At 39.0% G+C, this 23670-nt stretch overlaps 3 protein-coding genes across 6 annotated transcripts; 2 read left to right on the top strand and 1 right to left on the bottom strand.

Moving 5' to 3' along the window:
* Positions 1-1979: 1979 nt before the first annotated feature.
* On the top strand, positions 1980-4009 carry LOC121253627 (LOB domain-containing protein 25-like). Of its 3 annotated transcripts, none has more exons than XM_041153616.1 (2): positions 1980-2322; positions 3234-4009. In XM_041153616.1, the coding sequence occupies exon 2, from the start codon at positions 3253-3255 to the stop codon at positions 3766-3768; it is 516 nt and encodes a 171-aa protein (XP_041009550.1). In that variant the 5' UTR covers positions 1980-2322; positions 3234-3252; the 3' UTR covers positions 3769-4009. The 3 variants fall into 3 exon arrangements, with proteins under 3 accessions (XP_041009550.1, XP_041009549.1, XP_041009551.1); XM_041153615.1 differs by having other exon boundaries at positions 1984-2369; XM_041153617.1 differs by lacking the exon at positions 1980-2322 and adding an exon at positions 2887-3073 and having other exon boundaries at positions 3140-4009.
* Positions 4010-9964: 5955 nt separating this feature from the next.
* Positions 9965-10495, top strand: LOC121253150 (oleosin 16.4 kDa-like). Of its 2 annotated transcripts, XM_041153087.1 has the most exons (2): positions 9965-10237; positions 10274-10495. In XM_041153087.1, the coding sequence occupies exons 1-2, from the start codon at positions 9980-9982 to the stop codon at positions 10439-10441; spliced, it is 426 nt and encodes a 141-aa protein (XP_041009021.1). In that variant the 5' UTR covers positions 9965-9979; the 3' UTR covers positions 10442-10495. The 2 variants fall into 2 exon arrangements, with proteins under 2 accessions (XP_041009021.1, XP_041009020.1); XM_041153086.1 differs by having other exon boundaries at positions 9965-10495.
* A 399-nt stretch (positions 10496-10894) lies between these two features.
* LOC121253146 (zinc finger CCCH domain-containing protein 41-like) lies at positions 10895-22942 on the bottom strand. The gene is made up of 5 exons (XM_041153083.1): positions 22592-22942; positions 15433-16281; positions 13288-14532; positions 12497-12850; positions 10895-11623 (listed from the first exon to the last, which is right to left on the bottom strand). Exons 2-5 carry the CDS (start codon positions 16174-16176, stop codon positions 11180-11182), a joined length of 2787 nt encoding a protein of 928 aa, XP_041009017.1. The 5' UTR covers positions 16177-16281; positions 22592-22942; the 3' UTR covers positions 10895-11179.
* Positions 22943-23670: the final 728 nt, after the last annotated feature.

Genomic DNA, 23670 nt, shown 5'->3' with positions numbered 1-23670 from the left:
ATAAATTTTTTTATTAATTATTTAAAAAAATAAAAAAAATTAAGCCGGACCGACTGGACCGGACCGAACCAATAGCCTCTTTAGATGTTCTATTTTGGATCCATCGCCAGACCGGATCGAACCGACCATTTGCACTCCTACTCATTACCCAAACGATTCCTAATTGTTATGCATCCCGGCCCATTGAATTTCAGCCAAGTTTTTCTGTAACTTGAGTGGAAATTTTTTAACTGAGATCGAACTGTATGGGTATGCATGCTGCTGATTACTGCATGCGTTCAATAATGGAAGCTAACAGTAAAGCTTTCGGAGTTTCGTGCTGCTACCTACTCAAATTCAATAATTGAAGTCAACAGTACAAAATTTCAGAGGCTGGGACGACGTTGCAGCTTCCTAGCTACCATGTCTTTAAACAAATGAACCCTTAAATTAATGTGCCTCGGAGAGACAACCCAATTATCATGATCTACCATGGCAAAGTTCGAACATGATCTAAAATTATGCATGATTCTTCTCTTTGGATTAAGTACTTGATTGTTTATATCCATTTTTTTTTTAAAGAAGAAAGACGATTCCTCTAATTTTATTAATAGCTATCTCTTATGATAGAAAAATACTTTTTACAATTAGTATAAGAGTTTTGAGAGTTACATAAATCTCAAGACTAAAACTCTTGTAAAACCTTTCATTACAAGAAAATAACTACTACATACATTAACTGTTCTAAAGTATCTATAACAGAAATAAATCAAATATCTAAATGAACTATTTGACCCATCTAAAACATGGTAAGCCAGATTTATCAATAAAAAAATTCCATACAAATTTCTAGGTAATTGTAAAATAGAAGAGAAAAACAAAGTTATACCTAAAACTCCAAGATTAGCTAATCCATCTGCCACACCATATCAAAACTTAAACACTTGTTAAATTCAAGTATTTCCTCCCAAATATTCACATACCTGCAGGAGGCTTTTACCTATTTTTGAACCAATTAACTACCAGCAATGCATTAGACTCAACAATTACATCATAAAAACTAAGCTGGTAACACAAAGAAAGACCAGTTTTAACTGTAAAAACATTTGTACCAACTCCCAAATGAATGAAGAATCCATGTATAAATTTTTTACAATGATCTCGAATAATACCACAATAGCCAACAAGCCCAGGATTGCCTTTTGAGGCGATATTAAGTTTTATTCTACCAGTAGGAGAATTCAACCTTCGAATTAAACTAAAATTTTTTAGTTTAGTCTTCAACAATGGAATTCTCAAGAAATTTAAAATAGAACCATCATCCAATCTTTTTATGCCCCTTGATGATTTAATCATCAGATTTAATTCATGCAACCATTTCACAATTTTCCAAATAATACAAGATGTAGGCTTGATTATACCTTCATATTTGGTTGAGTTTCTAATTACTACCCACAATTTTCAAAGAATTAAACAGGAAACTAATTGAGCAATTATATAAATCTGATTTGTCACATGGAAAACCGACCCTCAAGTTAGCAATTTATCTCTCTAACCCAAAGTTAAAAGATCTAAGACACCAAAAATCTGTGAGAATTGATGCCATGAATACAGATATAGCAAGATCACAATCATTAAAAACATGTAAATCAGACTCTACAGCTTCCCAACCACAACTACACTTAGAGGCCAAGCTTATGCCACATTTTTGAACATTTATGTCCAATTTGGTAAAGAAATTAATAAGGATATATATGATCATGTTACAGGCGTTTTGATGATCACACAAGAGATTCTCCTAGGTGTCTCATCAAACAAAAATTTCCCATATAGATGCTAGCAGCCTCATGGAGTGAAAAGATAATGTTTTTTCTTCGATATTGTAGGGTCCCATAAACATGTCAAAATATATTGCATTTGATCCATGATCTTTGAAATATGTGAGAACAGGAGTAAAAACTTGCGACGGGGGCAAGTTTGAACATATGCTGTCGATTGAACAGTGTTTGACATTATTATAAAGGCAGTGACATAGTCATCCTTCTTTTCTTATACTAGGGTTGTGCCCCCCATTTATTTCCCTTGTCTTTTGCCTCTCGTTCCTTCTTACTGAAATTGCTCTTTGCCTCCCTTTCTGATCTCCGTCTTCATTTTATCACTGTATTTGCGAGTCACTCTCTTTATCTGACCTGCAACTAGGGTTTCATTTGTCTTTTCTGAACTCACACTCAATAGAAAACTCAAGGAGTTCTCCAACTCTTGTCTATATGGCTGCAGCTTCTTTTTCCTTGGGAATCTCATCAGAATAGATCTTGAAGGAGCCTACGGCGCCGGGGGTGAAAGGTAATGAGATTATTTCCGACTCGAGAAAACTCGACATAGATAAAAGGGTAAGTACCGGGTGCAGCCTTTTTGATATAGAATTTCTTTTCTTATACCTAATAACTTTCCTTTCTTTTCGAATGAAATATATGTTTCTTAAATTTTTATAAGTTTATTCCAGTTGATGATCAACCCAGGGTAGAATTCCAGTGGTTTACCTTCATAGAATCGCAGGAAAGAGGTTAAAATTACATTAGTGAGATCCCATGCTGATCTAATGACTAGTAAAAGAGAGAAAAGAAAAGAGATCTAGAGAGACAAGGATATATCAACATGTTAGGTGGTCAGTGTAGGTAATTTCAATGAAGTTCAGGAAGCTGAATTTGTGGAGGTTGGCTGTGGGAAAGGGGGCAGAGAGAGTTTTTCAAAGGACAAGTATATCAGTTGAATTTAGGAACTGTTGACCAAATCCAGGAGAATCTTAACACAGTAAATCATCCCTATCTTCATGTGTCATATTCCTTCTTTTTATTATTTGTGAGGGGGGGGGGGGGGGGGGGGGGGGGGGGGGGGGGGGGGGGGGGGGGGTGTTGGGTGGTGGTGGAGATTGATCAAAAGATGCAGCATTATTCACAGAAAGTAACTCTCATATTCAAGAAAGACTGCTTTTGGTACTAACCCTAGTTCCACTGTCCCAGAAATTACCAAGTTTAATTGAAAAATAAAATTTTTGTCCAGTTCAACGAAGGCAGCAGCATTAATTCTTAATTACCTTAGTTAAAAAAGAGAACATAAATAATGTTCCTTAAAGGGACATTATAATTGTGACCTCCAAATTCCAGTCCATTCTGCAGATCTCTCTCTCTATATATAAACTGCTAGTTAATGAATGAGATGGGTGATTTTTAGATCTTTTTTGTTTTTTTTTCCAGGCAGTGAAGATATTTTAATATGGCCTCCTCTAGCTACTCCAACTCTCCGTGTGCTGCCTGCAAGTTTTTGAGGAGAAAATGCATGCCAGATTGCATTTTTGCACCATATTTTCCGCCTGAAGAGCCACAAAAATTTGCAAATGTTCACAAGATATTTGGCGCAAGCAATGTGAGTAAGCTCCTCAATGAAGTCCTTCCCCATCAAAGAGAGGATGCAGTCAACTCTCTGGCCTATGAAGCCGAGGCAAGGATAAAAGACCCGGTCTATGGCTGTGTTGGTGCCATCTCAGTCCTCCAAAGGCATGTCCTTCGGCTCCAGAAGGAGTTGGAGGCCACAAATGCAGACTTGATGCGGTATGCCTGCAACGAGAATATGCCTGCACCAACATCCCAGTTTGGAAGAAGGATGGGTCATGGAGCTGGTTCTTATGGTCAAAGTTCTGGTTTGTATTATTCTTCTCCATGGAATAATAATCAGCCCTCATGTGAGGATAGCCAAGAGAGAGGAGGAGAAGGGAATAATATGCAAGGTTAATTATTCCATTCTTTTGTCCGTGACTGTTGAGAAATGAATTGGAGACTAGGGATCAGTAGGGAATAGGCCAGGGTCTTATATATATGTCACTGTATAATATGGTATGCTATGTTGTCATCAAGACGATCGAGCTGACTGGAGTATTAATGGCATTTCCCTTAGTTGATCAGAAATAATCAACCTAGCCAATTAATTAAATATCATGCACAATCAAGAATATTCTGGTCGTGTAGGCCGCTGATCATGATCATATAAATATATATATATATATTAATTACATATATTAATTATATATCCTGGCCGGGTGCATTATGCCATTATAATGTCATGAGTAGTACTTGAGTATTATAAATGTTTGGATCAGCATGCATGCAGCTTGTACATTAATGAAATTGATCTCTAATTTCTAGTTCCCTCATATATATATATATATATATATATATATATATAATATTAATATATCCTGGGTTACATGCATGCATGACTAGTATAAATCAATATAAAAAACCAAAACCAAGTACTTTCCAATAGCTTGCTAGCTTATGATCATAAAGATCAAGGTTCCCCTTGATCATCAGTGGCCACCAACCTAATTAATTACCAATATATATGGTTATATTTAAAGCCGAACAATCAATGGCGGCCCAAGGCATGCATCATGAGCAGTACACTTGTCGTAAGGGCAGAATCCGCCTAGCTAGTGGCCTGCCTCATGTAATTAATTAGGTGTCTAGAATATTGATCTTGTAATTAATTGGTTAAATGATCATGACCCTTATTATCTTATAAATAACACGAAATACTACTTCTTGATGATGACGTCAATGACATCATATATAATGGGGGTACGTACGTACGTACAACAATTAGGTGGCCCGCCCGCCCGCCCGCCCGATCTTGAATATATAGCATAGACTTCGTACGTACACGTGAATCATATAGAGCTTTTTTCTCGCAATAATTTTAAGTTCGAGGCTAGCTCGCTGCTTATAATTAAATTACAGAGAGTACGTAGTACTAGTGGCAGGCAGGAGGCCGTGTGCATGCAGGTTGATCTGGTAATTACATTTATAACTTGGTGATCAGCAAAGTAAATTATTTCAAATCACAGTAAAAAGCCGAAAAAGGAAACGCATCATCTTGATCTCATACTCCAGCTAGCTAGCTAGCTAGCTACTGGGTTTCACCTTTTTGTTCGATCGCGGCACGAATGTCATATATAAGTGGGAACACATGGATCTAGTTATGACATTCTTGGAGCTTTTGTCCAACTGCGCGCATCAACCATGCATACATATATACATATCAAGCTGCTTAATTACTTACAGCTTGCTCTGCTTCTATTGATCTGCATATGAAATTCAATGGCAAAGAAAAGTGACTGCAAATTTGTTGACTTTTCTTTTAGTCCTTTTTTTCAGAACTGCATGATTTTACATGATAATAAATCTTTGCTTGAATATGAAATTCAATGGCAAAGAAAAGTGACTGCAAATTTGTTGACTTTTCTAGCTGTTAGTACTCCTTTTTTCAGAACTGCATGATTTTACATGATAATAAATCTTTGCTTGAGTAATTCAAATTCCTAGCCTCCATCCTAAAATTGTCATTATCTAAAGCAGTAAGTTACACATGAGATGCCTACAATATAAGTAGACCCCTACCAAGGGATTGTTCTCCCATGTGCTAAGGGCAAATACTCATGAACCAGCCAAAAAACAAAAGAATAAAAATAAAAAACAATAATAATAAAAGATTCCTTGAAATTAAGTATGATGTTGAAGTACCTTTGTCTTCTAGCTTGTATCTTTAATTACTTGACATGATCTCTAAGTTCTAACCTCTTTGCATCAGTTATATATTGAGAAATATTAACGGTCCACTTTCAATTAATTGTAATATAATTAATTGCATATACAGATCATTTGAAAAGAATGGTGTCTAAGATTTTTATTTATAAATTCTTTTTATCAGCTACTATTCACTATTCTACACTTTACATCTTATAAAAACAAACTCATATTCAAAAGCTCCCTTATATCCTATGAAAACATTATAGATATGAAATGTAAGAATAAATAGTGACTGATACATAACATTACTCTTAAAAAAATCTAGACTAGAATTAGAGGAAAAAGATCAAAGCCTGTTTCCTATGCAATAATTCATGTAGCCTTGAGAATATAAATATATACGTACGTGGAGATGGAAAGAGAGAATATAAATGAAATAATGACAAAGAAAGATACTTGTTGATCATGTCCCGCTTTCTCATGCAGAAAGGAGTACGAGCACTGCATACGCCTAGGCGTAACAGAAATGTACATTCAGAATGTCTTAATCTAATTAAGACATGGCCGGGCGTGGTCGTCGGTCATGTCTAATTATATCACGATCTACATTAACCCATCAAATATATATAATATATGCATGCATGGACCACACACGACCGCCCAAAAGGATCAAACTCGATCATGACGAAAAAGATATACATGAAGAACAAGACTTTGCATGATCTAATTCATTGCAAAAGTTACAATCTTGGTTGATTGATTGATTGGACGTGGCCAAACTGTTTAAGATTTTGGAAATGCCGATCGACGCGATCGGGGGGTCTTGATCAGGGACTCAGGAGCATTCTTTCTTCTTTCTTTCCCACAACTTGATCAAGATATCATGGCCAACTGAGGGATGACTGTTTACGTGCATGGAAAAGGATCGCGTGGTCCTCCATTGTGGTCGACAACGGCCGGACTTAAAGGGCTCACATGAGCTTTGTCTCGCATATAGAATATATATATATATATATATATATATATATATATATATATAAAGGCACTTAAATATAGAGTCGTGCAATATGCACCAACTTTTTATCGAATAGTATTTTACATAATGACGTTACAGTAACACGTGCAGTGCAATGTCATCAAGAATAAATTAATTAGGTTGATCATGCTTACGTGAATGACACGTGTCACTACCACATTTGATGGGACGTGATAGGTTTTGCATAATAACATGACAGTAAGGTTTCAAGGGGTGGATGTTGAAACCGACTCATTTCTGTGGGTTAGTGGTGCTGAGTGTCGAGTGTGGTACCTTGAAGAATATTGGGAGGAGATCTTGAAATTTTTTAGAGATGGAGACCATTCCATACATCATGTCTTCCGAGAAGGAAATGTCCCCACCTGACTATTTGGCGAAACTCGATACTCAGAAACAAGATCGAGTATGGCACAATATCACGCAGGTACTTAAGAAACTTGGAGGTCTCATTCGAACGGATAAGCTAAACCTTTCCTATTTATGTATTCAGTAGTACTCCTCTTGGTTGTCAATATTTTTGGGGTCCTCTTTTATTTAGAAGAAGGAAAAAAAAAAAAATGACAGTAACACGTGCAGTGCAATGTCATCGTGAATAAATGTTGGTGACACGTGTCACTACTACATTTGATCGTAATGTGGTAGTTGGCTCAACGAACATTAATTGACCGTGAAGCGAGATAAACATGGCAGTGCCATATCATTCCACAAAACGTTCAGCGAAAGGCTCGTAAAAGTAAGCATTATACTAAGATTAAAGATATATCCACAATATTTTATATAATATATTTTACTTAAATAAGCAGTATTTTTATAAAATATCTTGTAAAAATAACATAATTTTATAAAATTATTCTTCATTTAACATATTATTATACAATATATTATATAAAATATTGTAAGTAAATCATTTTCTTTATACTAAACATGATACTATGATAACGCTAAGTACTGTATATGATCAGTTGTTAAGTAGCATATATCATATAGAATGCAAGCATATATATATCATAATCTGTGTATTAAGTACTAATTTATTATATTATATACAAAAATTATATATACAATCACTTTTGTATACTCTTTATACACTCTACTAATGTGATTAATTACTTTTTTTAGAAATAATATTGGCATCCGTCTCTGTTTGGAATCATCAAAACACACCATAGTAAAATGACAAAAATACCCTCACAACAAAACTCACTTCCCTCTCATTTCACACATTTCATATTTGAAATTCTTCTCTCTCCTCCCCCGTCGCCCGTCCTCCCCCCACCCCCACTGCCCGAATTTGAGACAGAGAGAGCGAGAGAGAGGTGGAGGGTTTGGCTGGCTTGAAGGAGCTCAAGGAGGAGTCACGGTGGTCAAGGGAGGTGCTCGGTGGGGATAGAATCGACGCGCGGCCGCGATAGGGCCGTCAGTGACCCTGAGCTTGTGTGAAACCCACCATTTATGGGTAGCTTGCGTGTGTGCGACGAAGAGGGAGATGGATGTTCGTGGTGGCTGGGTTTGCGAGAAGTGATCGCCGGTGTGAGGTGGTGGAGGTATTATGGTCTGGGTGGCAGCGTATGGTAGCGCAAGGGGAGAGAAATAGATGAAACCCATTTTGGTTAGGTTACCGTAGGGGAGAGAGAGGGCTGCGCGTTAGAGAGATCAGTAGAGGCTGGCTTGGTTGCCGGCGTGAGGAGAAGTTGCCAGTGGTGTCGGTGAGGCTGGGCAGCTCATGGCGACACCGGACTGAGCTAAAGAGAATCAGGTGAGGCTTTCCATCGAGCTGAGAGAGCTGATGAGAGAGAGGTAGATGAATTGAGTGATGCGTTTTGCATTAAAAAAAAATACACACGTAAGGTGTGCTACGCATCAGTCGTGTTATAGGGGTTGATCTGTAGTATTACTCATTTTTTAATATAAAATAATTTATTTGACCAATCATATCAATAAAATGTATAAGAAATACGCAAAAATAATCGGATATAATAAAACTTAAATTATATAAAAAATATCCCGCGGCAAGAGCTCCGTACGATCGATAAAGCTTTCGTTGAGAAAGCCTATGGTTGAAAAATATAATAGAGCTAGCTAGCCTCCAAAAAATGGCTTATTGGGGTTGGATTCAGTCCGCATAGTATTGCAAGTTTTAAGTCGTGTTCTAACATATTGTACGTAATTAGTTAGCTTTCAGATATTTATATGCTTTTGTAATTGTAAAATGCTATGTACAGTCTTGTACTGTGCAGTCTTCACATACTCTATTAAAAAAATAGAGACTATCATTAAAAAAATAATTTTTTTTTTTATAAATTTTAAATTTATCAATTTTTTTAAAATTAAATACGCAAATATTATACACTGTAGCTGTGATAGTCCAAACCCACTTAACAACTGGCACAAAACTGACCAAGTACTTCTGCCTCGTGTTAAGTTTGTCTGTACTCTTATCTCCCCCAACGCTACTCTTAGGCTAGTTTAGATAGGAATAATTCACCACTATTTATTATTTTATTATTATTTTTATTTATTTATTTTATTATTATTCATTATTATTTAATATTTTATCATTATTTTTTCACTACTATTTACATATTATCTGAAATTGTAACTCTCTAATAGAAGGCCTAAATCACATAGCCTATACTAAAAAAAAACTAATCAATAATATAATTGAAACCCCATTAGAATCTTATAAAGAGCAAAAACTTTTCCTTCCCAATCAATGTGGAATCTCATTAACCACCTATCACTATCTTTATCATATGGGATATCACAATCTTTCCCCTTAAATTTCAGACGTCCTCGTCGGACTTGTCTGTTGTAGGTGGTACAGCTCAAATCTCACATTTCTGGTTGGGATAGGTTATGATACCATTTGTAACACTCCAATAGAAGTGGCCCAAACCATATGACCTATACTTTAAAATGACTAGTCAATAATACAATTGGAGCCCCATTGAAACCTTATAAAATGCTGTAATAACTTTTCTTCTTTTCAAGCAATATGAGATCTCATTCACCACCTACCCTTATCCTTATCATATGTGGAATCACAATAACTGCCCAAATGCAACCTTAAGCAGTAGTACTACAGCACATCCATCAGCTTGCAAAACAGAAACAAAAATGGTGGCAACACGTACGTTCTGGACAAAGAGGCCACCTCCCTTATTTTTTAACCCCCTTTTGATCAAGTGCCACCCTGAAACTTGTTTCTCATGCAAAGCCCTTGCGCCTCAGTGCTCACCATCTCACATGTACGTGTCGATGCCTTACAGCCTCCACCCCTTTATATAATACCACCCGCCAACTTTCTCCTCTTATATATATATATATTGTATCTTGTTCTTTTTATATTTTTAAACCTCTGCGGAAGATCCAATCGTCGTGAATGGCTGACCGTCCACAACAGCTCCAATTCCCGCAACGCCACTATAACGGTGGTCCAAAGTCCCAAAGAGGCCCATCGGCGGTAAAAGTCATAGCAGTCCTTGGTGGCCTTCTCGTGGGCGGCACTTTGCTTGCACTTGCTGGTTTGACGCTCATCGGCAGTGTCATTGGGCTTGCTATCACCACCCCACTTTTTATCATCTGCAGCCCTGTGCTTGTTCCGGCCGCGATTGTTATGGGCCTCGCTATCGCTGGGTTTTTTAGCTCGGGAGCTTTGGGGTTGACAGGGCTAGCATCGCTATCCCGGGTCTTCAATTACCTCCGACAGGCCAGCAGATCCCTCCCGCAGGAGATGGACCAGGCAAAGAGGCGCAAGCAAGACATGACAGCTTATGTGGGCCAGAAGACTAAGGAAACGGGCCAAGACATCCAGAGTAAGGCCCAAGAGGGAAGGAGGACGTGAAAGGCAGGCTAGAGGTTTCAACTTTGAAGGACTATCCCTCCGCGAAAATCAAATCAAATTAAAAATAAAAATAAAAAAATAAAAAAGTGATGAGTTTGGCATTGGGCTGGGGAACGCTTGAAATTAATGTTTTCCTTTTCTTTTTCTTTTTTTTTTTATGAACTTGAAATTAATGTTTTTCTATGTATGTTTGCATTGGCAGAAAAATTAAATTATGTTATTTTAAATCCCTGACGTGCTTTCAATTACTCTGTCGCTCTCGCTCAAGCGCTGTTTAAGGCATATGCAAAGTCGAAGAAAAATTGGGAAATTTTGCATGTGATATCACTGAAGATGGACAATGTCATGAACATGGTAAAATCTGTGCAAATGGAACAAGACTACAGTGCATCAACTCCAGTCTCCAGTACAAAATTTAACCACAACCGAATTGAGAATCAGATCCCAAATCCCTGTTATGTAAACGTTTGATTAATTTTCAGTAGAATTTTAAACATTAATCCTTTGTTACTACTACTAGACATATCTCTAAAAGCTGAAAGACTACAAGTTTCGCCTTTCAACTATCCCAACAAATATTTCAGGTGGGAGTCAAAAATCAAGAATTTCCTTTTCTACATATCCCATGCATGAAATAGAAAACATTGGAAAAATCAAGTTTCAGCAACATTCCTGAAAATTACAGATTAATGTTGGAACAACATCTTACCTCACTGTACAAATCCGATTAATCCATCCTCAACGGACATCGCCGTCAGGTGACGCTTTCTCACTGGACTTTGTGCTTGCACTAGGCTGGGAATCATCGTCACCCAATTCCCCTCGCTCAACACCGCTTTCTCTACCCGAATTTTCAGGCTCTCCATTTTCTGATGCAGAAACTTCCTCAGGAGTGATACCTTCTATTTTTTCCGGAGTTTGACCATCTGAATGCCCCTTATGAATGGAGGGAGAATTTTCTCTGCCCCCAGCAGAATTACTAGACGTCAGCCACATGAATTCTAAAGTGTGGCCTTGCCAGCATTTACCTTCACCAAATGCTCTCTCCGCTGATCGGCGTGTGGTGAAAGTTATACGACCCGAGCAATTTTTTGATGCCTCAGACTCACCAGCTTGCTGATCTTCTAGCTCCAAATTAGAAATATCGCCATATGATGAAAAGTGTTCCTTCAAAACAGCATCCTAGAAGAGAAGAAGAGAAGGTAAGGACATCAGCTAATCTTTCATCGAGTACACTGACAAATACCATAAAAAACTGACCCCACAACATTTAATAATGAGTTACTAAAGGGGAAGACACCAAAAGCAAAAGCAAGAAGGGCATGCAAATAGATAGTATATCATGCTGTAGTAAGTGCAAAATTTCAGTCCCTACATGCGTGCTAAAGGCAATTTCAAAAAATAAAAATTATAAAGAAATTACATGACAGTTATTTTAGCAGAAGGTATGTTTCAAATGGGGTACGTTGCCTCCAGAGCCAAACTCCCCTTATTTTAGGTTAAACTCTTGTGGGTGGGGTGTTTTAGTTTACCCACTTCGTGAGGCCTGCATTTGATGATCTTCCCTTCAGTAATGACATACGTTTGATTAAAGCATTATTCTCCAGCTGTTATAGCATATATTTGTTTTGCAATGGGAGGGAATATGCAGCTTCATATGTGATTTAAAAATGCGGTCTGAAGGCCTCGTCTCGCACATTATTTACCTTCTAAAACATTGATTAAAAAGGCCCTTCCTTGCCACTTCCAATGGTTTCATTATTTAACATCTAGAAAGCTTATACAAGGAATGCACCTAATGGGCTTTTTAATGAAATTCGTATTCTTTATAAAACAAAATCTAGAAAGCTCATGAGTTGCATAAACTAGTAAGTAGAACCTTATTCATGAAGCATTGTGCAAGAATGTACCCAATTACCCTAGACCAGTTCTCTTCCTGTATAAGAATATTAAAAATACCATATAATTCATTGTAAATTGGGACTGCCCCTTCTGCCTTTCCTCAATAAATGTTATTAATCAGCCACACGCACAGAAGAAGAGAGAGAGACTTACACTCGCAAGCCCGGCTGGCAAAGGTGGAAGAATTCTAAATGCAGTAGGACGGTTGTCCAATTTATATCTGTTTGTTAGAAAAGGAGTCCCTACTGGTCCAACTGGACGAACTGGCTGCTTTAAACTCATGGGTTCCTGCAGCACCGGGATTGAACTTGTTTTGGGACTATTGGACACAACGTTATCAACTGGCTTGTTCCAATCCCCCACAATCTCAGCACGTGGAGATGCCAACACAGAACCAGGATCAGCTGTGGACCTTGGAGTAGCAGTTTTAGCAATATCAGCCACTATTTCCACTTTAGGTCTCTTGGCAGCTTGTTCGGAATCTACCTCGCCCTTAAGTCCTGTAGTCTGCAAGAGATCAAATTTTGAGAATAGTCGAGACAAAGAATGAACATTATAAAAGAGCCTGTTATTAATAACTTTTCAATCTCAATGTAGGGTGTGGAAGAACAGATAACTTATTAATGTGACCTAATCTACATCTCTCTCTCCACCATTTTAGTGTTATCATGGGAAAGATACAGCTCATGAAACCATTTGAAGACTGTCTAAGCAGAAAAAGTACTGTAATGTGTTCCTTAGTGTAACAAAAAATAGAAAAAGTTCTATGCACACTTGGCTTGTTATATGCAGGGCAGCACCAGCACCTGAAAGATACCGAACTTAGATTATCAGATATTGGCTCATGAAAGTCACAGGGTAACAGGCTCCGCATTGAACATGTGACATAAATGAAATGTATAACTGGACATGAAATTCAAAAAGGTTAGGACATATGACTTTACTTGTTTCTCAAGTTTTTGTAACTGGCGTCGAAAGTCATTCCGCTTCTGGTCCAGCAATTCTTGTTTCTTGCGGAGCTCCTCTTTTAACTGCTCTAAACTCACTAGCTTCTTTTGCAAAGGTGGAACCTTAGGACCATCTGAGACGACAGGCTTAGGATGATCAGAGACAGGTATAGAGGCATCAGAACTATGGAGAACACTACTCTTTGAAACACCAGATTGATTAATATCTTTCCCTTTGCTAGCAAGGGAAGGATAAGATGGAACTGAAGCAGCTGTTGTACCACGTGGAGTTACAGATACACTACTGCCGCTGCTTAAGCCATAATCAGGAATGCTATCACGATTAGCCCACCACAGCTTGATAAAGCGGTTACCCATTACAGCATCAGGTGCCTGAAGAGCAGCTTCTGCCGCTTCTCTACTTGAGAATTGGACAAAAGCTCTTTCACTATTTGCTGGAATATAAATATCAACAATTTCTCCAAATTTTTGAAAATGAGAAAGAAGAGCTTCCCTTTTATTGTTTTTCTGGGGAATGCCATTGACAAATAGAGTACGCAGTGCCTTTTGAGAAGGCTTCCGCATGTTACGTGTACTATCACTCGGTGTCTTTGGAGATAATGCCATAGCTTTTGAGCCCATAACCTCCGCAATGATCTGTTTTCCTTGGTGGGAAGTGTTTTGAACACTGGCCAAGGCCCCTTTATCTTCATTAGCTTCATTCTCAAAATAATCAGAGGAACTCACCATAGAGTCAATTTTTGCCTTTACATCTAATCTGTTCTTTGAACTACCGATTCTACCCCAAACAGACAAACTGGTACCCTGTGAGGCAACAGCAGTTCCAGGGCTTTTATGAAGACACTCATTATCAGCACTGTCACACGACCTGCCATTGCGCCTATCAGAGGGATCATCATTCAACACAGAGTCAGTTTCATTATTCTTTGGTGATTGTAGAGTATGCAGCCCATTTGATGTTTCGGTGCAATTGTTATTCCACAGGGGTTGATCAGGATCATACAAATCAGCTCCACCCGCACAACCAGAACCAGAAAATGCACCATTAAACCCCAAACCATCCTCGACCAATCCAGGCCTGCTACTTTTGCTATGGAATCCTTTGCTGTTCATCAAAGTGGTTGAAGAAGCACTTACTGATGGTAAAGGTCCAGTTCCAGCAGGTGTTCCCAGTAGGTGCACACTTGGAAGTGAAACGGGAAGGTTAAACTGTGAAAGACCCTGCAAATAAATACATGGTCTAAAATGTAAAAGATGATCGTTGCCCAGGAAAAGACTGAGCATGGCAACTGACTGCAGATGTCAACATATGCAGTGCATAATTTATTTACTGAGTTACTGTTGACAGATGACAGATGACTCAAATGAATACGATAATCCTAATTACAAAATAATTCCCCTTGAAACATTTCACCGATGGCTTCCGATCGTCCAACAAATGGCCAGGAAGTTAAAAAGATCTCTCTTCCTTTAGTTCATCTCAAGGATCTTCAAGCAACAAAAGTGATCCATGAGGATATGGAAATCAGTGATCTGCCAGTGTGGCCCACCATCAAGGGAATCTCCAGCAGGATAGGTATCCACATACTAATTCAGCCAATAAAAAAAAAGGTATCCATGTACTAACGATCATGAAATACTGAGATTACAGCAACCAGAAACAGCAAGAGGCCTGTTTATGGGTTTCTGTGTCTTCTCTGGCTAGTTTTTAGACAAGGTAGGACCAATAAGCCAATAAAAATTCAAATAGGAATTGGCATTGGCATTGGCATAAAAAGCTAGAATAGAATCAGATATTGGCAATTAAAAGAAAGAGTAATGAAAGTGACATCCATGCAGCAGACTTCAAAGTTGGTCTAAACAACCGATTAGAAGGTTATTGACGAGGATAAACTTAAAAAATCAAAGTGTCATTTGGATATTTTTTTTATCTTTGTAATATAGTCTAATTTGAGCAGAAATAGAAGATTTTGTACCCATAAAGTGGTTGGTCATGAGGCCTGATTAGTGATTACGACACTTGGGACTTTAATTTCCCCATTATGTAGAGCATAGTGCATTGCTAAATAACGTATTGATCTCTTACTGCTCAGTAACAGGGCATGTCACAAATATGCATACCTGAACATCTTCAATGACAATCCTATTAACACCATGCTCCATGGGGCACATGTCCCCTCTCAGACAAAATCCACGCTCCTCAAAGTCTCTGCAGCGTTGGTGAGGAATGCCAATATTCATTGAAGAATTGATGGGTGGTCTGAGAGTTCCTTGCAAACCAATGGAATGGAGTGTTTCCAGACCACCAGTTGGTAGTCCTGTAATTAATCCAAATGCATTCCAGGATGCACTCTGTGCATTTGAAACATTTGCCAACCCCATTCCATTATACAGGCTTGGAGGAATGGGCCCTTGGTGAACCAATTGAGAAGCAATATCAACCGAACTGAACCTCGAATCACGTTGGTTCCAAGAGCCAGAGTCCCTGCCTCGTCCCCTACCAGGACCAGCTCCAGAAAACATTTGGTTTCCCCGAAATCTATGATTTGAATCCAAAGATGTGCGTGCCATTAAGCCTGGGCGTCTTCTTTCAAACTTTGAAGATAGATCTTTCTGATTTTGTGGAGATTCATTTTCCCTGAAAGGATGCCCATATTCGAAATGTTTGTTGTATTTTCTATATGGCCTTGTTATCATATGTTCCAGAGCATCTCTTTCCAAAGATTGAGAGCGGGTCTCCCGCCTACGATGCTTGTGGTTTCGATCATCATCATCATCATCACTGACTTCCTTCTCCTCAGGATCACCAACACAATCAGACGGGGAAAGACTTGCTGGCTTTGGAGATGAGACTTTCAGCTCCATAGGAACCTCTGAAATATCCAGAATATTATTTTATAGCATCCAGCACTAGATGCAGCAATCTCGTGACTTCAATTGCCCGGACAAGTTCCAGCAACTATAGAGAACCTACAAACATGGAGAAAGATTTAAGCTAGAAAACAAGAGTAAATTGACTTTATGGCTAGAAATATGTACACTAGGAAAATACAAACTAGGGGTTATGAACCTATTTACCTAGATCCACATATAAATAGACATATATGTACACACACACAGAGATAGGATTTAGACAGGTAAGCTGTTCACGTGCAATATCCAAAATCCTTGCTTGGTTACATTGTCGACTCAAACCCAAAGGTCACATGCATTGTGCTAGGGTTGATGGCTAGAAGTAAAGAACTTGAAGAACTTTCCAATCACATTTAGGAATAAGATAATGCCAACCAAGATTAATTCTCTAGCAGATACCAGCAAAAATTACGCCACAAACAATTCACTCTGTAGTTATTGATAATTTTACACTTTATCCTCTCCAACATTAAAAACTCAATAATAATCGCAGACGAACTAAAAAAACCACATTAATATAAGAAAACCTATATTAGCATATAACATTTGTCACTTAATCATTTATTCATTCACTGTAAATAGGCTCAGAATACTCTAGAGTTAGGTTTTGTTTATTGTCGGTAATACCCCTGCCTTTTGTAACAGATTTGATTCTCTCTTTTATGTGTATAAATACACCATACCTCACCAATGAATATATGAAGGAATTCATGAAAATCTCCAAGGCTTACATGATATCAGAGTTGCTCGACTAGCAGTCTCGTGATCCATGGCCTCACTTCCTTCTCCTTCTGCTTCCCTCATCTCTTCTTTCTCACATGTAGTCACCCTTAAACTTACTACTGAGAATTATTTATTATGGAAGATGCAAATATCAGCTTACCTTAGAGGCCAAGATCTCTACTGCTAGGTGAATGGCACCTTACCCTGTCTAGCAAAATTTCTTCCTGCTGCTAACAATGAAATACCTAAAATCAGTCCAGATTATAACACTTGGATGAGAACAGATCAACTGGTTCTCAGTGTTCTATTCTCATCCCTTTCCGATTCTGTCATAGGTCATGTTTTATCAGCCTCTACATCTTGCTCTCTCTGGAATTCCATTTCCTCCATGTTTGCCTCTTATTCATAGGCAAAAGATTTTCAGCTTCGTTTTCAGTTGACCAATCTATCTCGTGGTGAGCAGACCATCACTGAGTATTTCGGTAAGGTCAGGTCCATAGCCGATACCCTTGCCTCCACAGGTAATCCTCTACCAGACAAAGAGCTAGTCACGTACCTACTCACTGGGTTAGGTCATCTCTATGAATCCTTTGTCACGTCTATGATCACCCGTTCTAACCCCATTTCCTCCCATGAACTATACCAGATGCTTCTCATCCATGAGAGCAGACTTGCTCACACCTCTAAACAGACTATTGAGCCCTCGGCCAACTTTAGTTCTCATGGTTCTCCTGGAGGCCGATACCAGAGAGGTAGCTCTTCCTCTAGAGGTAGACATGGTAGAGGTCAAGGAAACTGCTCGAGCCGTGGTGGTCATTACACACCCAACTTCTCTGGGAACACTCATCAAACACTTGGTGGTGCCCGCCCACTTGCCAAGTTTGTAAAAAATTAGGGCATGTTGCTCTTCAATGTCGGCAAAGGTTCAACCACTCATACCAAATGCAAGCTCCCCTTACTTCTCAGCCAACTATACATCTAGTTCTCCCACCCAAACTTCCCCCTCCAACCACCAAAACTACAACTCGGATACCACTTGGTACCTTGATTCTGCCGTGACCCACCATATCACCAATGACTTCTCTAACCTCAATTTGTCTAGTGAGCACTACAATGGTACTGAAGGCATTCGCGAGGGTGATGGATCGTGTCTCCCGATTGAACACATCGGTGACTCTACTTTTCTCTCTAACTCTTCCTCTTTTCTTTTACATAAATTGCTTCATGTTCCTCATATCTCCAAGAACCATGTTTCTGTGCTTCAATTCTGCAAAGATAATCTCTGTTTCTTTGAATTTCATGCAAACCATTTTTGTGTGAAGGACACTCGGATGGGGAGGTCCCTCCTCACCGGACCAGCGTGTAACGGTCTTTATGCTTTTCCTTCAATAAAAAGACCTCTGCTTCAGCTCATCTAGGAGAGAAAACCTCCATCTCATAGTGGCCCAGACGACTTGGGCATGCTTCCCTTGATCTCGTGTCTAAAATTCTGCACACTAAGTGCTTGCCCTCATCCCGCAGAGGAGAAGATACATTTCAATGTTCAGCGTGCCCCCTTGCAAAGGCCCATAGGCTTCCGTATTCCTTGAGCTCGGCCCAATATAAAAGGCCTTTAGAAATTGTTAGTGCGGACCTTTGGGGCCCATCTCCTGTAATCTCCAAAAATGGGTTCAAATATTATATATCCTTTGTGGACCACTTTACCCGTTTCACATGTATTTTTCCATTAAAATTAAAATCTGATGTTATTCAAGTCTTCACACAATTTTTACCTTACATTGAACGTCTTTTAATTCAAAATTGCTTGCACTACAAACTGATGGTGGTGGTGAATTTACATCACTCACATCATTTTGTAAAACACTTGGAATTACACATCGTTTTTCAAGCCCACATGCTCATCAACAAAATGGGCTTGTTGAACGCAAGTATCGACATATTGTTGAAACCGGTCTTGCACTCATTGCCCATTCTTCTCTTCCAAAGCATTTTTGGGTCGAAGCTTTTGAAACCGCAGTTTATTTAATTAACATGCTCCCTTCAAAAGTTCTTAAAAATAAATCCCCTTATTTTTTGGTACCAAAAAGACCCTGATTACACTTTTTTAAAAGTTTTTGATTCTGCCTGTTGGCCAACTTGAGGCCTTATAACAAAAACAAATTAGAGAGCAACTTGGTCGGGTGATTTGCTTCAATTCACACCAGCAAATCACAAGCTGCCACGTAGGAGATGCAGCAAATTACAATATAGACTCATACACATGTGATGATTTTTCTTTTACTCTGCTCTTCCCCCATCCTCCGTTGCTCTCTTTTTCTCTCCATCTTTCTCTCCCTCCCCCCACCCCGTGACCTGCTCTCTCCCTCATCAATATACTGTCTAAATTGATATTTTGGACCCCTTCACTGCTTGTCTTATACATATACTGGTTTTTGGCAAATAAAATAATTCTTACACTTTTGACGTTAGTCTAATATATAGATCGGCATGCTCATGGTACAAAAAGCTTTATGTTAAGAATGAAAGTATGTTTTCGGGGTTGGTCAACTAAGCAAGGACAAGTGATGGGCAATAGGGTATGTTGGTTACGCCAAGGATGGGGAAGCAAATACGGCTCAGAGAAGGCCTTCTGCTACTACCTGCAACAATGAAGATGGGTCTAATAGGTTTTCGAATTAGAGAAGAAGGGCTTTGAATCAGAGAGAAAAAGGCTTCAGGGGAGAAGATGGCCTTTGAATCGGAGAGATGTTGAGACGAAAATGATTTCAAGGGAGAAGAAGGGCTTTGGGAGAGAAGAAAAAAATCACTTCAGGGGAGAAGAAGGGCTTCCCCGAGGGGGGGGGGGGGGGAAGAGGAAAGAGAGAGAGAGGGGAGAAGGGAAAAGGGAGAGGGTTACTTCATATGCCGACCCTCCGTAATTACCTTGGATATACTACGTGTTGGGTTTTCATTGGTGGGTGTAAAAGCAAAATACACACCCGACCGATTTGAAGGTTTTCCCAACAAATTAATGTTTCGGTCAACACCATGTGTTTTCTTGGGCTACAGTACCTCTCACAAACGCTATAAATGTTTTGACCCAAGCTCTCACCGCATTTACATCTCACGAGACGTTACATTCCATGAGACATCCTTTCCTTACTCTCACCAGGAGCCCAGTTTCTCAAGCCCACCTACATTACCCAATACTTCCACACACACGGTCCTTCCTTTATTGTCTCCATCCATTTTAGGCCCTGGCCCAAGTTCGGCCCCCATTTCACCCATGTCTCCCGATACTTCATCACTTTCACCTAACCCTAATTTTCACAATCAACCTCAACCGCTCCCAAATCCATCGATCCTTCCATCTCCAGAAAGCTCTTCGTCTTCTCCTTCTCTCCCTTCTACACTTCCTTCCACTACATCGATGGTTCTTTGTCCCCTTCGTTCCCCTGTAATAACTTGGACTCAAACTAATTCTTCTCGCCCTCACATCTATTGGGATGGAACGATCCCTTACCCATGGCAGCGAAATTGTTTTCTTACTGTTGCAGATGTACCGGACCTCCAGTTTCTTGGTCGCGAGCAAGTTCCCAGAATGGCGAGCCACCATGGCCCATGAGCATCATGCCCTCGTCAGTAACAATACATGGAGTTTGGTACCCCTTGATCCCTCTTTTAATATTCTAGAGTGTAGATGGGTGTTTAAAACTAAGTGTCACTCAGACGGCTCCTTCGAAAGAAGAAAAGCCCGATTGGTAGCCAAAGGCTACCATCAACAGAATGGCCTAGATTTTCATGATACCTTCAGTCCTGTTGTGAAATCCACAACTATTTGTTTGATAATTTCACTTGCTATTACGAATGGCTGGCCTCTACGCCAGCTAGCTATTCAAAATGTTTTTTTACACAGTGATGTACATGACACAGTTTACATGCAACAGCCCCAAGGGTTCATTGATTAAAAAAATCCTAATTTTGTATGCAAACTGCACAAGGCCATCGATGGCCTCAACACAGCTTAGTACCTGGCTGCTTAGTTATGGTTTTTCAGCATCTCAAACTGATCCTTATCTGTTTATACTGAATCATGGTGACTTGAAAATGTTTATGCTCATCTATGTTGACGATATTGTGGTTACCTCATCAAAACCAAGTGCCATTGACTCTATGATTAGCGCTTTGTCTCAAGCTTTCCCTGTTAAAGATCTTGGTTGTTTATCCTACTTTCTTGGGCTTGAAGTTGATTATTCTAGTTTTGGACTATTTTTATCTCAAAGGAAATATATCAAGGATCTATTGCTACGAAGCAATATGCTTCACTCAAAATCTGCGACCTCACCGATGGCATCCTCAATTAAACTGTCTCAATATGACTCACCAGAGTTTGAGGACAGTACACTGTTTCGTAGTATTATAGGAGGCTTACAATACTTATCTCTCGCACGACCTGACATAGCCTTTGCAGTCAATGAGGTTTGTCAGTTTATGCATTGTCCCGAAGTCCCTCACTGGACTATTGTCAAGAGAATTCTTCGGTACCTTAAGTCCACTCTTAATTATGGTTTGTTTTTTAAATCTCAATCTTGTGTCTCTCTTCAAGCCTACACGGATGCAGATTGGGCAGGGTGCCCTGATGACAGACGCTCCACAGGAGGCTTTGCTGTTTTTCTGGGCACTCATCTAATCTCTTGGAGCTCCAAGAAACAAAAGACTGTAGCAAGATCTAGCACGGAAGCCGGATACAAGTCACTTTCATCCACTGCAGCCGAGCTTATATGGCTACAATCCATGCTGAAAGAGTTGGAGATCTCCTTGTCTACAGCTCCTACACTTTGGTGTGACAACTTAGGAGCTATGTACCTTACCGCCAATCCAGTTTACCATTCACGGACCAAGCACATGGACATCGACTATCACTTTGTCCGTGATAGAGTTGCTACACAAACTCTGAAAGTTTCTTTTTGAAGCTCCAAGGAGCAACTGGCTGATGTGTTTACTAAGCCATTAGTCTCTGATAAATTCTTTTCTTTTCGTTCAAGTCTCAATGTAGTTGACACCCTACTGGACTCGAGGGGGCGTATTAGCATATAACATTTTGTCACTTAATCATTTATTCATTTACTGTAAATAGGCTCAGAATACTCTAGAGTTAGATTTTGTTTATTGTCGGCAATACCTCTGCCTTTTGTAACAGATTTGATTCTCTCTTGTATGTGTATAAATACACCATACCTCACCAATGAATATATGAAGAAATTCATGAAAATCTCCCAGGCTTACAACCTATACTATCAAAACCTCATCGCAAAAGAAATAACGCCATGAAAATCTACAAGACAACAAAACTAAACAAGCAGAACCGAATTTTTTTTTTTTTGATCGGTAAGCAGAACCGAATTTTAAAACGGAAAAACAATAACTGGAACTATATTTGTGAATAAACACTATCAAATTAAGCTCCTGCAGGACCTAAACCACTAGGTTTTCGCAGATACATAATAAGCATGTCGTGTAAACATATGGAACTAGAAATTTTGGAGGTATCAGAGACCGTAAGGATTAGAATACACAATAATACTCATGTTTAAAAAATTAAAAAGAAGAATAAAAACGCAAGCCTAGAAAACTTTTTTTTTATGAATAAGCATAGAAAACTTACGGAATACTCTAGAAGAAATGAGAAGCCAGTGCCTCATCCAGCTTCTCCCGATTAGAGATTGATACCGAAGAATCGAATATAGCATGAGAAGGTCATAAGGCGCCCAAGGGAAGGCATTTCTGAAAGATGAAAGTAATTGCAGAGGAGAGGGGGCAGGATCGTAATAACGAGATGATCGAGGGAGGGGGTTTATGAGAAGTTCGGTGCGTGGGAGATTTGAAGGACGGCAAAATATGCGAGAGAGAGAGAGAGGTTTAACGACAGCGAAGTTTGGGGCCGGTTGGGGTTTGGAGCTGTGAATAGCGAACAGGATTTTAGAGAGAGAGAGAGAGAGAGAGAAGAAGAGAGGAAGAGGGACGATGAATCATGAAATACCAAATAATAATAATAATAATAAAATCAAGTAAGGACGAAAAAAACAATTGAAAATTTATGTTTGTGTCCCATGAAGTTTCCTAAATTACAAAAGTATCTTTGTCTATTCTTTTTATAGGAGAAGTTAAGGTGTGTTTGAATAGTGAGATATTCTGTAAATAATAATGAAAAAATAATAATAAAATATTAAATAATAGTAAATAGTAGTAAAAATTAGATAAAAAAATAATAAATAGTAATGAAGTATTTTTCAATATCTAAAGTAGATCTTTTATGTATCGGAGGGAATCTGATCGTCAACATTATTCATGAAAGACACGGATAAACATCATCGTGGCCATTAACACACGAGTTGATAATTTTACATCTTCTCTCCACACCTATTGTAGCTTACGATGATGAGTTAAGATCGAGAAAAACAAAACTTGGTATCATTTTTTACTATACTTCTTCAACAAGTATCGCTAAACATAATTGATGAAAATGGGTGTCTTTTCATGTGCGACCATCTATTTTTGTACATATATATGGAAAATGCTGGCTTGTCTCCTCAAATGTGCCTTTGTATTTGCCCCCTTTCATGGTGAGGTCATGTGTCATGTCAGAGGGGCAAATTCAGGAACACGTTTGGAGGGCAGCATAGCATGGTGCGATATACAAACATTAGATGAAGAACGAGGTGGCTTTTCCATGACATGCAACAC

This window comes from Juglans microcarpa x Juglans regia, chromosome 2S, assembly GCF_004785595.1.
Source record: "Juglans microcarpa x Juglans regia isolate MS1-56 chromosome 2S, Jm3101_v1.0, whole genome shotgun sequence".
In the NCBI taxonomy this organism is placed as follows: Eukaryota; Viridiplantae; Streptophyta; class Magnoliopsida; order Fagales; family Juglandaceae; genus Juglans; species Juglans microcarpa x Juglans regia.
Note: the sequence above shows the minus strand (reverse complement) of the source record. Positions and strands in the feature narration are given on the sequence as shown.

What these genes read in the sequence shown, in the direction of transcription:
- LOC121253627 (XM_041153616.1), top strand. Translation starts at nt 3,253, where the DNA reads ATGGCCTCCTCTAGCTACTCCAACTCTCCGTGTGCTGCCTGCAAGTTT.
- LOC121253150 (XM_041153086.1), top strand. Translation starts at nt 9,980, where the DNA reads ATGGCTGACCGTCCACAACAGCTCCAATTCCCGCAACGCCACTATAAC.
- LOC121253146 (XM_041153083.1), bottom strand. Translation starts at nt 16,176, where the DNA reads ATGGAGCTGAAAGTCTCATCTCCAAAGCCAGCAAGTCTTTCCCCGTCT. An exon ending in TTGTCATTGAAGATGTTCAG is followed by an intron (nt 14,533 to 15,432) that starts GTATGCATATTT and finishes ATTTATTTGCAG; the next exon opens with GGTCTTTCACAGTTTAACCT. An exon ending in TGCCAGCCGGGCTTGCGAGT is followed by an intron (nt 11,624 to 12,496) that starts GTAAGTCTCTCT and finishes CTTCTCTTCTAG; the next exon opens with GATGCTGTTTTGAAGGAACA.